The following is a 14,453-nucleotide window of genomic DNA, read 5'->3' on the forward strand; positions in this document are numbered from 1 at the left end:
ACAAATTGGGTTGCCTCTCAAGAAGCGCTTTCTTTTATGTCTTTGAGCTAGGCATGATGCAAAAAGTTCAAGTTATATGAACTCCAAAAGAATAACTTGCCCGAGTAACGGACTCATAAGGTAACTTAATCTTATTTCGAGGGAAGTGTTCCATTCCCTTTTTAAGGGTAAATTGGAATCTAATGGTCCCTTCTTTCATGTCAATGATAGCACCAACGGTGCGGAGAAAAGGACGTCCCAAAATAATTGGACATGAGGGATCACACTCAATGTCCATAATAAGAAAATCAACGAGAACATAATTGTCATTGACAACAATAAGAACATAATCAATCCTCCCTAGAGGTTTCTTTATGAGGGATCACACTCTCGGTGTGCCATTGAGAATAATTTGTCATCATATCGTCTAATAGTTTCGTGGTAGCACCAAGTGTAGTTGACATAAAGGTTCCTCCCGCGGCCGAGTTCAACAAATTCCATGAGGTAAAGTTCAATCCTGCATAGAAATTTTGGATAACCATCCAAGTAGTCAAACCATGTGTAGGGCAATTCTTAACAAGAGATTTCATACGTTCCCAAGATTGGGCAATGTGTTCATTATCCAGTTGCCTAAAATTCATAATGTTACTTCTCAACTGGATAATCTTAGCAGGCGGGTAATACTTCCTAATAAAAGCATCTTTGCACTTATCCTAAGAATCTATGCTATTCCTAGGCAAACATTAAAGCCACACTTTAGCTCCTCCTCTCAAGGAGAAAGGAAAAAAGCTTAAGTTTAACAATATCACCATCTACTTCTTTGTACTTTTGCATATCACAAAGCTCAACAAAATTACTCAAGTGCAAAGCAACATCATCTCCAGCACCGGAGAATTGATCTTTCATAACAAGGTTAAATAAAGCAGGTTTAATCTCATAGGAAGCCACCTCACTGGCGGGAGCAGCAATAGGAGTGCAGATAAAGTCATTGTTGTTGTGACTAGTGAAGTCACACAAGTTGGTGTTCTCATGGAACCCATAGCAGCAGCAACAAGCAAGAACAAATCAACTAATTTTTTTGTGGTTTTTGGTATAAGACTCTAAAGCAAAAACTAGAAAGCAAACTAACAAGACTAAAAAGAAAAGGTAAAAGATAGTGTGCAACTCCCCTATCTTGAGGACTGGAGCCCCCGACAACGGCGCTAGAAATTTGCTTGATGACGACTTGATGGATATACTTCTCGCCCCTCATTGGTTACCCCAAGTGGAAGGTTGAGATGTAGTTAGCAGCAGATTTCCCTTACACGAGGACCGTAAGGTTTATCGAACCAGGAGGACTCCTAGGTTCAACAAGTAGGTGTCCGTTGCTCTGGCGCTAGCAGAAGACGTGGACCTGCACACACAACAAATAACTTTGCTCCCAACGAGTTCAGAGAGGTTGTCAATCTCTCTGGCCTTGTAGTTTGCAAAGGATCAAACACAAGCGGGAATAGCGATGGTGATTGCAACGCAAAAGGAAATAAAAACAATAGATAGTGGAGGTGTAAATAGTGGTGGAAATATGGATCAGTGTCTCATGATGGTCACTAGTGATGTCTCTCTCCCAAAAGACGATAAACAACTATGCGATGTAAACAAATTACAACTCGGCAGTTGACAGAATTATAAACGCACTGCAATGCTAATCATGTTACTGGAAAGTTAGAGGCTCAATAGTAATGGGCAGTACACCAAGACAAGTAGTCCGTTTATTCATCAGCATCTACTCACTAATCATCCACCTTGAGATATCTATCCAGAACATCTCGCTGGTATTAAGTTGCGAGCTCCACCCGAAGTGTAAACTCAAAGCAACAGACAACTACATTAACGAATTTTGTGTAAGGTAAACAATCCTTGCAACCATGGTCACAAGCACCATTGTTTTCTCCCTGGTGGCAACATCACATCCCCTGGTCTCATGTTTCTGTCACTCAAGCTAGACATCAGGGGGCATGAACCCACAATCATGCATAACGCTCCCTCTTGGAGTTACAATCTACTACTCGGCCAAACCAATAAAAAGAAACGGAGAACATGCATGAATTGTTGAAGAACATAATATAAAAGGAGAACCAAATATATAACTCATAACAATCTGAACATAATCTCATAATCCATCGGATCCCAGCAAACTTAGCATAGCAACAACAGGTAAATTACATAGATGCCTTGATCATGGGGCATCTCACAAGGGCTAAGAATTGAAGCACAAGATTGGAGAGAAGACATCACATAGCTATTGGTCATGGACCCATGGTCCAAGGAGGACTACTCACGACACGTCCGGGAAGCATCCATGGTGGTGGAGAAGCTCCCAGAGGTCAATCCTCCCTCCGAGAGGGTGCCGGGAAGAGGTCTTTTGATGCTCCCGATCTTGGAAGCGCTACGGCGGCGGAACGGTGAAGAAATTCATGATTCTGGATCTCGTCTGAGGGTTTTCCGTCTGGGAGGTACATATAGGCCGAAGGAGGGCACCAGAGGGGGTGGCCCCTACCGAGGCGGCCTCTCCGCACGGCTAGAGGGCAGGCCGCGCCACCAGGTCGCCTGGAGGCATGAAAACCCCCTCTGGCCCACCTTGATGCTTCGTGAAGGTTCCGTCACACTCATTTTTATATATTTTGCTCAGGATTTTTGGGGCTCTAGAAATTGGGGTGAAGTCCTTGCAAATAAAGACATCAGCAGACAGAAACTGGCACTGGGTGCACTGAGTTAGTAGGTTAGTCCAAATATGTGTAAAAAGGTATAGAAGTGTAGCAAAACATATAACAATCTCACCCAAAAGATCATGGAACAAACATAAATTATAGATACGTTTGGGACGTATCAGTCGCCAGGATACCGTGGTGCAGGCTCGTCGATAGTGGGCCCAACGCACTTATCAGACTGACGGCGTGTCTCTTGCCGCCGTTCGATGGCGGTCCGAGCATCTTCCTTACGTTGTTCGCGAAGAACTTGATGCTGGTCGCAGCGGGTCCGTGGGTTAGACGACCCCGTCGAATCTTCAGAGACGATTACGTGTTGCCGACGCCGCGGGGGTGAGTGTATTGTGGTGGCGCCAGCCCCAGTCTTCTCGCCATTGTTGCATGCATGCTTGCTGGATGGCCATTTCGACGGCCCCGCCTGCTGTGGCCCCTTGCCGATGGCAAGGGCAATGAGGCTCTGAATGGCGGCTCTCCATTATTCGAGCTTGTTCGCCGCAGGAGGGAAGTCCAGGAGCAGTTGGGCCCACGCCAATGCTTCCGCTGGTGTAGGCGGCGGTGAGACGTGCGTGTAATGTAAGGTGCTCTTACTCCTAACCGTGTTAGAAGGAGCACCGTCACGGTCCCGCGACCGCACACCGCCTTCGCCGGCTTCTTGGCGTGCATGCTGGCCCTGCGCATCTCGAGAGTGATGCCTAGGAGTTCGTCGCGGATGTTGGGAACCACCAACGTCGCGGCGCTACTCGTCGTGTGCGGCCTAGGAAGTTCGCGGTGTATGCGCCGGTTTGGGTGTCTTGGAAGGCGCCCTTCCGTCCTTGGAGGTTGCTGCTCTGCCCGTAGGCCGCGCAACTCCGTCCTCAGACCCACCGGCGCGCGGGTTGTCGTCGTGTCCGCGGACGACATCGCTCGCTTGGGTTCGATCTCCATAGTATTGTGGAAGCTTGGGGCTTCCACTTCCTCCGCCCACACGCGTGCCATCGCCCGCCTGTGCTGTCACAGGCGCACTAGGTGCGGGTGTATCAGCCGCCATTGCGCTCCTCCTCTTGGGAGCCATGTCGACGATGGTGATGAAGAAACTAACGCACTAATGGCTAGGTCAGGTTACCACAACCTCCCCCCTACCTGGCGCACCAAAGATGTCGGGGCTACGAGATCGACACCTATGGGAGCCTTGACGGATCCCTTGCTATTCGGAGGGAGAGAGGGAATGCACCAAGAGAGAGCTAACGATCAACACGAGGGGGATTTTTACACAGGTTCGGGCCACTTGGAAGCGTAAAACCTTACTCTTGCTTTGTGTATTGAGTGTGTTTGAATGAAGCGTGTAGCTAACCGTCCAATAGTCCCCCCCAAAGATGTGCCTTGAGCCTCCTTTTATAGGTCAAAGGGGTCACCAACAGTGGCGAATAGTGTGCACACGGGGGGGGGGGGGGGGCACAGTAAACAGTGCTTACTGTCAGGCTACAATGCTTACTGGCGTCTCAGACGCATTAAATGCTTCGTTAGGCTTCCTTGCCCCTTCTCATGAGAGTCTTGACATGTACCCAGGTGGATCGACACTTGGGTGTTGCGCTGGCGCAACAGTAGGTGGTGGGATCCTGCCGGGGTACATCTTGCCGGGCGCGGACCTTGCCGGGCGCCCGTCCTTGCTGGGGCTTCGCTGGCTCCCCCGGCAAGGAGGTTGTCGGGATCCCTTCCTCAGGTCTTGGGTCTTCTGGTGTGCTGACTTGAGCGTAGTCTTGGCGGGTCTTCATATCTGTCTACTCCGATGTCCCCGACAGGCCTTACCGCTGATGGGGCTGCCATTGCCCGTGCACAAGTCTGGGGCACTAAAGGCCCAAACTTTAGTGCACTCACACCAAGTCTAAACGGTGCCCTAAGGGATATATATACGAGGGAATAGAGAGGGAATTTCGTGACCCTTGGAGGAGTGGTCCAAAAACAACCCTAAACTCGGTTTCCCTACACATACGGACTCTAAGAACATCCTATAATATGGTATTTCGAAATTACATGGGCCTGGCCCAAAAATAAGATGGCGCAACACCTATAATAGCCCATGGACGAAATTTCTAAAGAGGCGTCTTGAATATTTCGTCCAAGCCTTCATGTTCTCCTTATGGTGGCTTTAAAGTGCGAAAATCACCAGTGGAAGCTCCATTGTTCTTTCCCGCACGTGCACCTTCTTCTCCATGCTTGATCCCGCTCCAACGTATATCCTTCTTGTCCATGCTAGGTCCTTCATTCATAAGTACAACAAAAGTATCTAACTTAGGCAACATCATATGTTCATAAACATTAGAAGGATTTCCAAGAAACGGAAGTACCTGCTAATTCAATTGGCGTGCGCGAGCTCTAGTAACTGGTCCAGTATGTATATCAACTGGGGGTGTGGGTGTAACAATGGTGTTGATGTCCTCATCAAAGACACCCAACGCATTCCCGCCCGATCCATGAGGGAATCAAGGGGAACCTCCTTGGTCATCCTATTCTGCACCATTTTTCTCAAACTCAAAAGTCAAAACTCAAATCACAGACTAGAAAGGCACATAACACACGAAGAGCTAAATTGACCCACTACCTTGAGATTGCTATGACTGAAGAGGCACAGCGCAGAAGTGGTGACATAACTGGATCTGATGGCCAAACTGACCCCACCGGCGAGCGCGGTGGCGCCCATATGTGTGCCATTTTGGCAAGCAACCCGCACACGCTGCCGAGTCGTACTTCTCCCCTCGTCTTCGACCTCCACCACTGCGGCTAGCAACCTCGCCTCTTCCTCCTCCTCGGCGTCCACTACAGGTCGGATCACCCCGACCTCCCTCCCCGTTGTTGCATCCTCCCACACAACACCTCATCCCATCTGACCGCTTCCATCATGGTCTTCATCTTCACACACCAGTGATGGCGGGCCGCAGAGGAGATTGGGTTTTGGGGCCTCCACCATCATGGCCACCCCCTGGGAAAGAGGGCGGGGTGAAGCAGCGGCGACGCTGGGATGTACCGTGGGTGAAGCACGAGGCGGTGCCGAAGATAGGATGGGGAAGAGATGGATGATGGCGGCGGCCAGAGCGGTGGTGGTGGATGTAGTAGGAAGAAGATATGGAAAGGGAGGGCACGAAGTGGTTTGGGTTTGCGGGAGGGAGCGGGGAGGTGGAGAACGTGGGTTCTTCTGTTTTCTGTTCTGGCACTGAACGTGATTTATTTCATGTTTATTCTTTATGCGCGAGGTCATATTCATACGAAGGAAAGTGGCTACTATAAATGTGGCCCTCCCACGATGGTTGGGGTATGAAGGGAGGTGGGAAAACAACTATCGCACTAGACGGAAGGAGAGGAGGTTGAACCATCACGACGTTCTGTCTCCTTTAATAATAACTAGTACAAATGCCCATGCGTTGCATCGGGCAAAAAAACACAACGTGCTTCACGTGCCATTATGCATTATTTTTTATATCCAATAGCAAAAGAATATGTGTGTTGCATCGGGGGACGCCCGTGCTTTGCTTCATAGAAATCACAAAGGCTCCTAGTCCTCCACATGCGTAAGTAGATCGGGCAGACCGGAAATCGCAAGCTCCTCCGCGTCCCTTAAAATCGCAAGTTCCTCCTCGTCCCTTGAAACGCCTTGTCGGTGTATCATCTACACACCATGGGTCGTAGGATCGTGGTTGGCTTTCAATCTATAGTAAGAAAGGCGACCGTGGCAATGTATAGTAAAAATGATTGTGTCCATCAAAACATCCATCAGCGTGGTATGGCAGCATCCCTGGAGGCAGGGAGAGCATGCCTACATGTAGAAGAAATACATATATTGATTTAATCTTTCTTAACTGTGTTAGATGCATGTCATGACAATTGAGTAGAAATATTACAAGGTAATTTTCTTTTAATCTTTTGCTTGAAGAATTTAATGCATCCCATAATCTAACCGGACGAGGAAATGCAATAAACTTACAAACAAAAATAACAATGACATAGGCTCAACAAACCGCAATAGGGAGATCTAAAAAAACCCCGGTAATAGGGAGCGTATGTGTTACACACCACACTTATGTTATACTCATTAAGAATGCATTATATTGAAATGGCTGGTGGTAAGAAGCACTTACATCCTCTATGTATTATACCCCACACTTATGTTATACTGCTTAAGAATGCATTATATCGAAATAGCCGGTGGTAAGAAGCACTTATATCCTCTACGTATATATATAGAAAATTGATGAAGTGCACATAGAATGAAATTTAGACTTAATACTTTAATATGCTATCATGCAGTTCACAATCAGTTTCAATTAAGGGGCAAACACATTATACCATACATAACACATAATCCGATTTAATTAGACCCAATTAGAGCTTTTTGATAGGAAAAAGATTATTAAAATTGGCCGCCGTGTCGAGTGGCAGCCATAAAAATTTAAAATACAACATGAGCGAAGCCCACCCGGTTGCAAGCCTTGTTTGACCGATTAGTCTAAAATATGATCGACAGAAACTACCACTCTCCTCTCCCTCGTTCGGTCCACCCTCACATCGTCACCACGACTCATACTGATCCCGAAATCGAGTGGGTTGTCGGGCCTCTGGCAATGCTTTATGGTTGTTTTCCTTGCCCTCATCCCGTGCAGATGTCTTGTGCCTGTGGCCAGGTGTTTCTTTTGCACAGATGTAAATAACTCACTGCTATTGCCATCGTGTTTTTGTGAGATCTTTGTTGTCGCTTGTTGAATCATGAGTGGGTACGCATATAAATTGGTGAGATTAGGCGTAAATAAGCGATGTGGGATAAATATTTAGCCGAACGAGCACGGAAAAAATTATATGTTTTATCGACATGATGGTGCAGATGCGTGTAAGACCCAGATCATCAATGATACTTAATTATGATGTATGGGTTGCTAAACAAATTACGATGTACGGACAGAAGTGATACGACTTTTATTAGTATAGGTAATACTAGTAAAAATGCCCGTGCGTTGCACCGGGTTAGATTGTCTATTTTTACACCATGAATTTTGTATTTTGTATATAAAATAGCTATACTTGTGCAAACATAGATATACTAATGACTGGAAGGTATTATTGTACCTACCGCACCACGAAAGTTTGATCAATTACCGCTTCAATAGATAATCTGTAATAAGAATCACGCAACCTTGGCACACCATTCAGAAATTCAAATGTTGTAAAGTTCCATAATATACTACTCCCTCCGTTGCACATTGTAGTGTGTATAAGACTTTTTGAAAAGCCAAATTTTACACATTTTGATAAAGTTTGTAGAGAAAAACATATATACATCCAGAATACAAAATAAATGTCATTACATACATCATAAGGTTTACTCTCATATTGTATATATTTGGCATTGTAGGTAATAAATAACTTTCTCTAGAAACTTGATCAAAGTTTGTAACGTTTGACTATCTTGAAAATATATATGCACTACACTATGGAACGGAGGGAGTAGTATATTTGCTTGAACAATAATAACCCAATCCTCAGGTGTACAGTTCACAACAATGTTTTGTCTTCTCACATCCTTGGTTCCTTTACATTTGTGTCGTTATTCATCCGAGACCTGATAAAATTAGTTGTACATTTCTTGGTAACAGGAATCAGATAGCATACAAATCAGCTGTCCTTACCTTCTGTGAACAACCCATGATGGCAAGTAGATTCAGTTTGTCAGGCCAAATAATCAATCTGAAATCTATATGGGACAAATGGTGCATCAAATCAATTTTATTCATATATCTGAATCTCACTGGCAAGTAGATTCAGTTTGTCAGGCCAAATAATCAATCTGAAATCTATATGGGACAAATGGTGCATCAAATCAATTTTATTCATATATCTGAATCTCACGATCTGAGCCATCTAAACAAGGTGAGCCTGCCAACACGCAATCGATGGTCGTCGTTAGTGCGATCGACCTGTCGAACCCGCCAGTACCTTAGTGAGCGCGTGAGCGGCTATCCCGATGGGGCAGAAGAGCAGGCACAGGGAAACCGAATGCCTGGTCTCAATGTTGTTCTTGATGCCATTATGGTACACCTGTCTGCACCACCAGCAAGGAAAGACACAAACATGAGCATCAAGCTCCTTACAATCACATACACGTGAAAGCGAACAAAAAATTTGGCCAACTGACCTTGCAACGAAGAGGTCGACGGCAAGGAGGTGGATCCAGGCGGAGGCGACGGTCATCTCGCTCGCAAACATCCTCACAATGTCAGGCAACTACACGCGAGATGGAGGAACAAAACATGTTACACATTTTGCCACGGCACAAGAACATTCAGACACTGCACAATGCTAGTACTGGATTTTAGTATTGCTGCAAGTATTGGACATTCAGAGATCGTGAGGGGTGGTGACCTCCGAGAGCCAGTACTTGCTGGCGAACATGGCGCGGATGGTGTCGGATGTCCAGGAGAGGTGGAGCAGGTAGGCGTAGAGGATGCCGAGGGCCACGTAGGGGGCGGTGCTCTCCACTGTGCGCTTAGTCTGCGGCAGTAGCAGGAAGAAGAAGACATGAGTCCGGCCGCTGCGTATAGTGGGTGAATACTCACTGAATGTTGCGGAAGCAATGGTGGGCTTACGATGTTGGCGTTGGGGGCAGCGATCATGAGCGTGTAGAAGGGGAGCACGGCGACGGTGCCCAGGGTGAAGGCGGAGCTGGCGATCTGGGACGTCGACAACCCTGCCAAAAGCAAGAGTCTAGTCAATCCAACCATGGTGGTCGCGACCGCCCGCTCGACCGGCTACTGCTGTAATTGTCAACCCTTGGTGAAAGAAAAGTGGGGGGAGAAGTGTGGCGCGGGTGCGTACATGCGCGAGGCCGGAGTAGAGGCGCCTTGCACCGGGCGGCGCCCGGTCGAGGAGGGGCCGCGGCGAGCTCCGCCTGGAGAGGGAGCGGCGCGCCCTAGGAGCACGCGCGAAGCTGGCCGGAGGAGACGGCGGCCATGCGCGGCGCCGTCGTCCGCCTGACAGCCAGCAGCGCCCCCGACTTTCCCCCTCGCCGCGCCGCCCGTTCCCCGGCCAGAAACGCCGAGCCGAAGCCCCGCACCCAGCCGTCGCGCCGCCCATCGCCAGCTGCGTCGCGCGCCGCCGTCGATTGGATCTGGCGAGCGCGCCGTCTGCTGCCGCCACGCCTCGGAAAACGTAGGGTCTTATTCATAAAAATGAAAGTTTTCCTCACTTAAGAAAGGACTGCGGGTTGATTAACTGAAAACGAAGGGACCGTTTTGCAAAAATGCCACTACGGACGACCAGAAACCGTATTTGCTTTGTTATTAGGGAGAGATAAGGATAGGAAAGGAAAAAGATTAAAAATGAAAAAAGGAAGAACTTGGGCTCAAACCCGCGTCTATGTGATAGAATGTTCAGGCTCCAGCCACTGCGGCACCAAGGGCTTACTTCAGAATATCGCTTCTAAGGTTTCATAGATCATCATCACGATTTTTGTACAGAAACGAACAATTTTTCCTTACTTACCGTGGCATGGGCGGTAATTATTATCAATTTCGGGGGTAAATATTATGACGGAGGACAGAAACACTATTTGCTTTATTAGTAGGTATAGAAGATAACAAACGTAACAACACAATGTATATTCACAAACTAATTTACGAATCTTGACGCCGATGAATGACCCACGATTCACAAACTTCACCCTGCCTGTCATCTTCGAGAGACGACCAGTAGTAGATGAGTAGAGCACGACCCATCGGTACGCGAAAGGCTGGGACGACATCAACCACGCAAGGCTCGTTCCACGTGGCCCACGAGCAGTGAGACACCAATTCTACAATCTGCACCCAGAGGCAGACAAGGGCATCGGTGCCCCTCCTGACCGGGCAACCACGGGTCCACGGCTCCTACATCCAGAGGGGCAAAACCGTCCAGCAAAAAGCATTCCGCCCCACCCCCACCCCCGTCTTCTTCTTCCCCCTAATCTCCAACTCCAACGCCCTCCTCAGATCAGATCGTGGAAGCCCAGACCAAATCCCAAAGCGACAAAAGGAAAGCTCGAGCTCTCCCTTGGGTGGACGAGCGAGCAGACCGCCGATCGCAGCAGCAGCAGCAGGAGGAAGATGTCGTCGGTGTTCAGCGGCGATGAGACCGCCCCCTTCTTCGGCTTTCTCGGCGCCGCCGCGGCGCTCGTCTTCTCATGTACGCCCTCTCCCATCGCTCGTAAACTTGCCAGCCTTTGTGTAGCTTACATAGTAGTTGGGGGAACAAGGTTGGAGCTCTGATCCGCCCGGATCGGCCCAGCGTTGTCCCTTCTAGCGCGCCGGTCGTTCGATTCCGTAGATTCGATTTGTTTAGCAGACGAGACGTATCGCGCGCTTTGGTTCTGGGTTAGTTTAGTCCCTGCGATCGTTGACGAGAGATCTCTCTGTGTCCCTGGCTTGCAGGCATGGGGGCGGCCTACGGGACGGCCAAGAGCGGCGTCGGCGTGGCGTCCATGGGAGTCATGCGCCCGGAGCTCGTCATGAAGTCCATCGTGCCCGTTGTCATGGCTGGAGTGCTCGGTATCTACGGGCTTATCATCGCCGTCATCATCAGTACCGGGATCAACCCCAAGGCCAAGCCCTACTATCTCTTCGATGGCTATGCCCACCTCTCGTCCGGGCTCGCCTGTGGCCTTGCTGGCCTTGCTGCTGGCATGGCCATTGGCATTGTTGGTGATGCTGGAGTCAGGTAAAGCACAATTTATCATCTCTTATTGTGTTGTGCGCACTGATTTTGCTGGTATGTTGGTTAGTTGATACTACGTAGTTAATTTGCATTGTTAATGCACATGCCTCACGCCTGTGTCTACATAGTTGTATCTAGCAGGCGCATGTGTTGCATTTGAAGGGATGCATTTAGGTGGATGGTTCTGACCCAATTCCATAGACCTGATTCTGTTTGAGATTTGCATCTCCGTAGACTCCCTGTTCAAGTTTCATTTATTTGGTTGTCTCAATATACTCCAATATAGCCTTAATAACTGAAGTAAATTTCAGTTACAGCACGGATCTTTCTCTACATAAATCCACTTATGTTGTTTATGACCCAGACTAACGATTCATTTATAAGAAACCTGAGGATGAACATATGCATGATATGCTTGTTGTACCGATTATCTTTGGAAACAATCTTGAGTTATAGAAAAATCACTGACTATTTCTTCCCACACATACGTACTATAGATGATGAGCCTTTGTTATGTCAAATTACTTCTTTCACCATGAATTTTGTGTAAGTTGGTCTATTTGTGGTAGATCTGCTTTGATATATACTGCTCTTTGAACTGTATACTTTGCATTTGTTCTGGTCTTTGTAGTTTACTAGTTAGTGTGATGTCCTATATGTTTAGTTAGTATGATTCTCTCTGTTAAGTTTTGGCAATATGTATGCGTACTGCTATCTTAGATGAAACTCCCAAACTTGGAACTAGCTAAGCAGATGCTAATTCCTTGTTAAGGCTTTAGTATTTGTCTATGTTATTAGCTGGCTCTTTGCTTTCTATTGGTTTGTTGCTTCCTGGGTAAGACCTGATAATTGCTGCGCACAAGATTATGTAATTTAATTCTTTTTTCCTTCTACTGTTCATTTGGCATGACTGCCTTACATCGGAGGATCAATTGAATCTTGCCTAAATTGTACCCTGTGCTGATCAAACATCATTGTCTGCAGGGCGAATGCTCAGCAGCCCAAGCTGTTTGTTGGCATGATCCTCATCCTCATCTTTGCAGAGGCGCTCGCTCTCTACGGTCTCATTGTCGGTATCATCCTGTCATCCCGAGCTGGCCAGTCTCGTGCCGATTAGGCATGTTCTACACACGCGGCCCTGTGTGCCCTCTTGTTTTATATTATTCAGACAGCAAACTGAGCTCTAGAGGTTATCATGTCTAGTTTTCGTTCTTCTGTTTGGTGGAGAAAAAAACATCTGTAGCCAAGGGAGGTTTGCCCTTGATGTACCATTCTTTTTCCGTCAGGATGCTGGGTGGGGGTTGATGCTTATTTATGCAGAGTTATTTGCCTGTTGGGTCTGGCTGGACGGTGTAATCTGGTGAATAAGCGAGAAATTGCAATGCAATTGAGTTTTGTCCATTCATCCCCCAATGTCCTTTCTTGCGAATTATGCTTTTCGCAAAGGGAAAGCATACAGGTTTGAAACTAGAATGAGACCCTTTGGTTCAAAAAGGATCAGTTTGATTTATATAGGACTAAATTTTGTAGGAATTTTTGATAGACTTGTTTTTACACTATGCTACCTAGGAACCACTCAAACCTCTTGGGGAAAAAAAATCCTTTGTTTTCCTATTGATACCCCGCCAAAGTTGCCCATCCCCACGACTAGACGGAATGGTATGGTGTAATTCCTGATTTTTTTTATCAAACTTGATCAGGTGTTGTACTTGTGTGAAAAGTTTTGAGAATTAATCTTGGATGAAAAAACAAAATTGACACTATATAAAAGTTACTATTCATGCTTTTATACTCACAATTTGTTTTTCAAGCCCTGGAGTGGGTCAAAGCTTTTCACACGAATGTAATACCTGATCATGTTTGATTCAGAAAAGAAAAGCTTCGGGAACATTTTGGCTCTTTTTGAAATTTCCAATTTATTAGTTGCATTTGAGGTCCACTTGGATCCGACAGGCCGAGACCCATGGGGTAACATGTAAGTGGTTTTTTTTGTTAGCCTTAACAACCGTGTGCATTTATGTAATCCTATTTTTGCTACTTGGCGCTTTGATTTGTGAGATGATCATAACAGAGAGAGTAATTTAGGGTAGTAACATGTATCTAAAACAAGAATTTTGGGATGGAGTGAGTATCCGAAAATACTTTAATTGAAATGGATGTATCTAGGTGTATTTTAGTTTTAGATACATCTACTTTTATCAATTTATGCGATGAGTAATCCTGGACGGAGGGAGTATTAATCTATTGTATATTGTACTACTCTTTCACAATGGATAATGTTTTATGTGTGATAACATAAATATCTTTATTTATTATTTCATAGTCATTTTTCATTGCAGGGCGCTATGTGATGGTAATATATTATATTATCTTGTTTCTTTTTTTAATTACTTCTTACATAAAAAAAATACTTAGGTCATGTTTGGGTTCACGTTTTCCCATCAAATACACTTGTGTAGAAAATACGGACCTCAATCGACCATTTAGTTTTCGGACGGAATCCTTCACAGCTCGGTAACTTACATCTGTAAATGCCAAGCGCGGCCTTATGTGATATGCATGTCACTGGCTACATTACTGTCATTATATGACTATAGTCTGATGGAGCTACATGCAACTTAACGCGGCGTAATTATTGGAAAAACCAAATTAGAGCCTCAAATTAATGAAAGTTATGTTCTTTAGCCCTTCAAACTTGCATATCTTCATGTTCGACCCTTCTATATTCTACGCTAGGGCATTGCTCCCTAGGCATGGGGTAATTACTGAATAAAACCAATTTTAGAGGCTCAGATTAATGAAATTGCTCCCTAGCATGGTGTAATTACTGAATAAAACCAATTTTAGAGGCTCAGATTAATGAAAGTTACGTTCCCCTCCAAACAAACATGCATATCTTCATGTCCGACCCTTCTATGTTACTTCTTCCGTTACTAAATATAAGTCTTTTTAGAGGTTCACTGCAAAATTATATATGGATATATAGGCACACTTTACTTCCGCACGTAGTCCTTTAGTGAA

General features: G+C 46.2%; 2 protein-coding genes across 2 annotated transcripts; one reads left to right on the top strand and one right to left on the bottom strand.

Moving 5' to 3' along the window:
- Positions 1-8,556: 8,556 nt before the first annotated feature.
- LOC123396539 (protein MAO HUZI 4, chloroplastic-like) lies at positions 8,557-10,234 on the bottom strand. Its single transcript, XM_045091451.1, has 7 exons — positions 10,227-10,234; positions 9,721-9,883; positions 9,561-9,654; positions 9,332-9,432; positions 9,108-9,236; positions 8,881-8,969; positions 8,557-8,787 (listed from the first exon to the last, which is right to left on the bottom strand). The coding sequence occupies exons 1-7, from the start codon at positions 10,232-10,234 to the stop codon at positions 8,649-8,651; spliced, it is 723 nt and encodes a 240-aa protein (XP_044947386.1). The 3' UTR covers positions 8,557-8,648.
- A 462-nt stretch (positions 10,235-10,696) lies between these two features.
- Positions 10,697-12,837, top strand: LOC123395270 (V-type proton ATPase 16 kDa proteolipid subunit-like). The gene is made up of 3 exons (XM_045090234.1): positions 10,697-10,904; positions 11,150-11,435; positions 12,417-12,837. Exons 1-3 carry the CDS (start codon positions 10,826-10,828, stop codon positions 12,547-12,549), a joined length of 498 nt encoding a protein of 165 aa, XP_044946169.1. The 5' UTR covers positions 10,697-10,825; the 3' UTR covers positions 12,550-12,837.
- The last annotated feature ends 1,616 nt before the right edge of the window (positions 12,838-14,453 follow it).

This window comes from Hordeum vulgare, chromosome 5H (genome assembly GCF_904849725.1).
Source record: "Hordeum vulgare subsp. vulgare chromosome 5H, MorexV3_pseudomolecules_assembly, whole genome shotgun sequence".
NCBI lineage: Eukaryota > Viridiplantae > Streptophyta > Magnoliopsida > Poales > Poaceae > Hordeum > Hordeum vulgare.

Bases quoted from the DNA above. Each gene is read 5' to 3' on its own strand.
- LOC123396539 (XM_045091451.1), bottom strand. The intron at 9,655-9,720 runs GTCAGGCGGACG...GCGTGCTCCTAG, and splicing joins AGTCGGGGGCGCTGCTGGCT to GGCGCGCCGCTCCCTCTCCA. The intron at 8,970-9,107 runs GTCACCACCCCT...TCTCGCGTGTAG, and splicing joins GCAAGTACTGGCTCTCGGAG to TTGCCTGACATTGTGAGGAT.
- LOC123395270 (XM_045090234.1), top strand. From the start codon at position 10,826: ATGTCGTCGGTGTTCAGCGGCGATGAGACCGCCCCCTTCTTCGGCTTT. The intron at 10,905-11,149 runs GTACGCCCTCTC...CCTGGCTTGCAG, and splicing joins CGCGGCGCTCGTCTTCTCAT to GCATGGGGGCGGCCTACGGG. The intron at 11,436-12,416 runs GTAAAGCACAAT...CATTGTCTGCAG, and splicing joins GTTGGTGATGCTGGAGTCAG to GGCGAATGCTCAGCAGCCCA.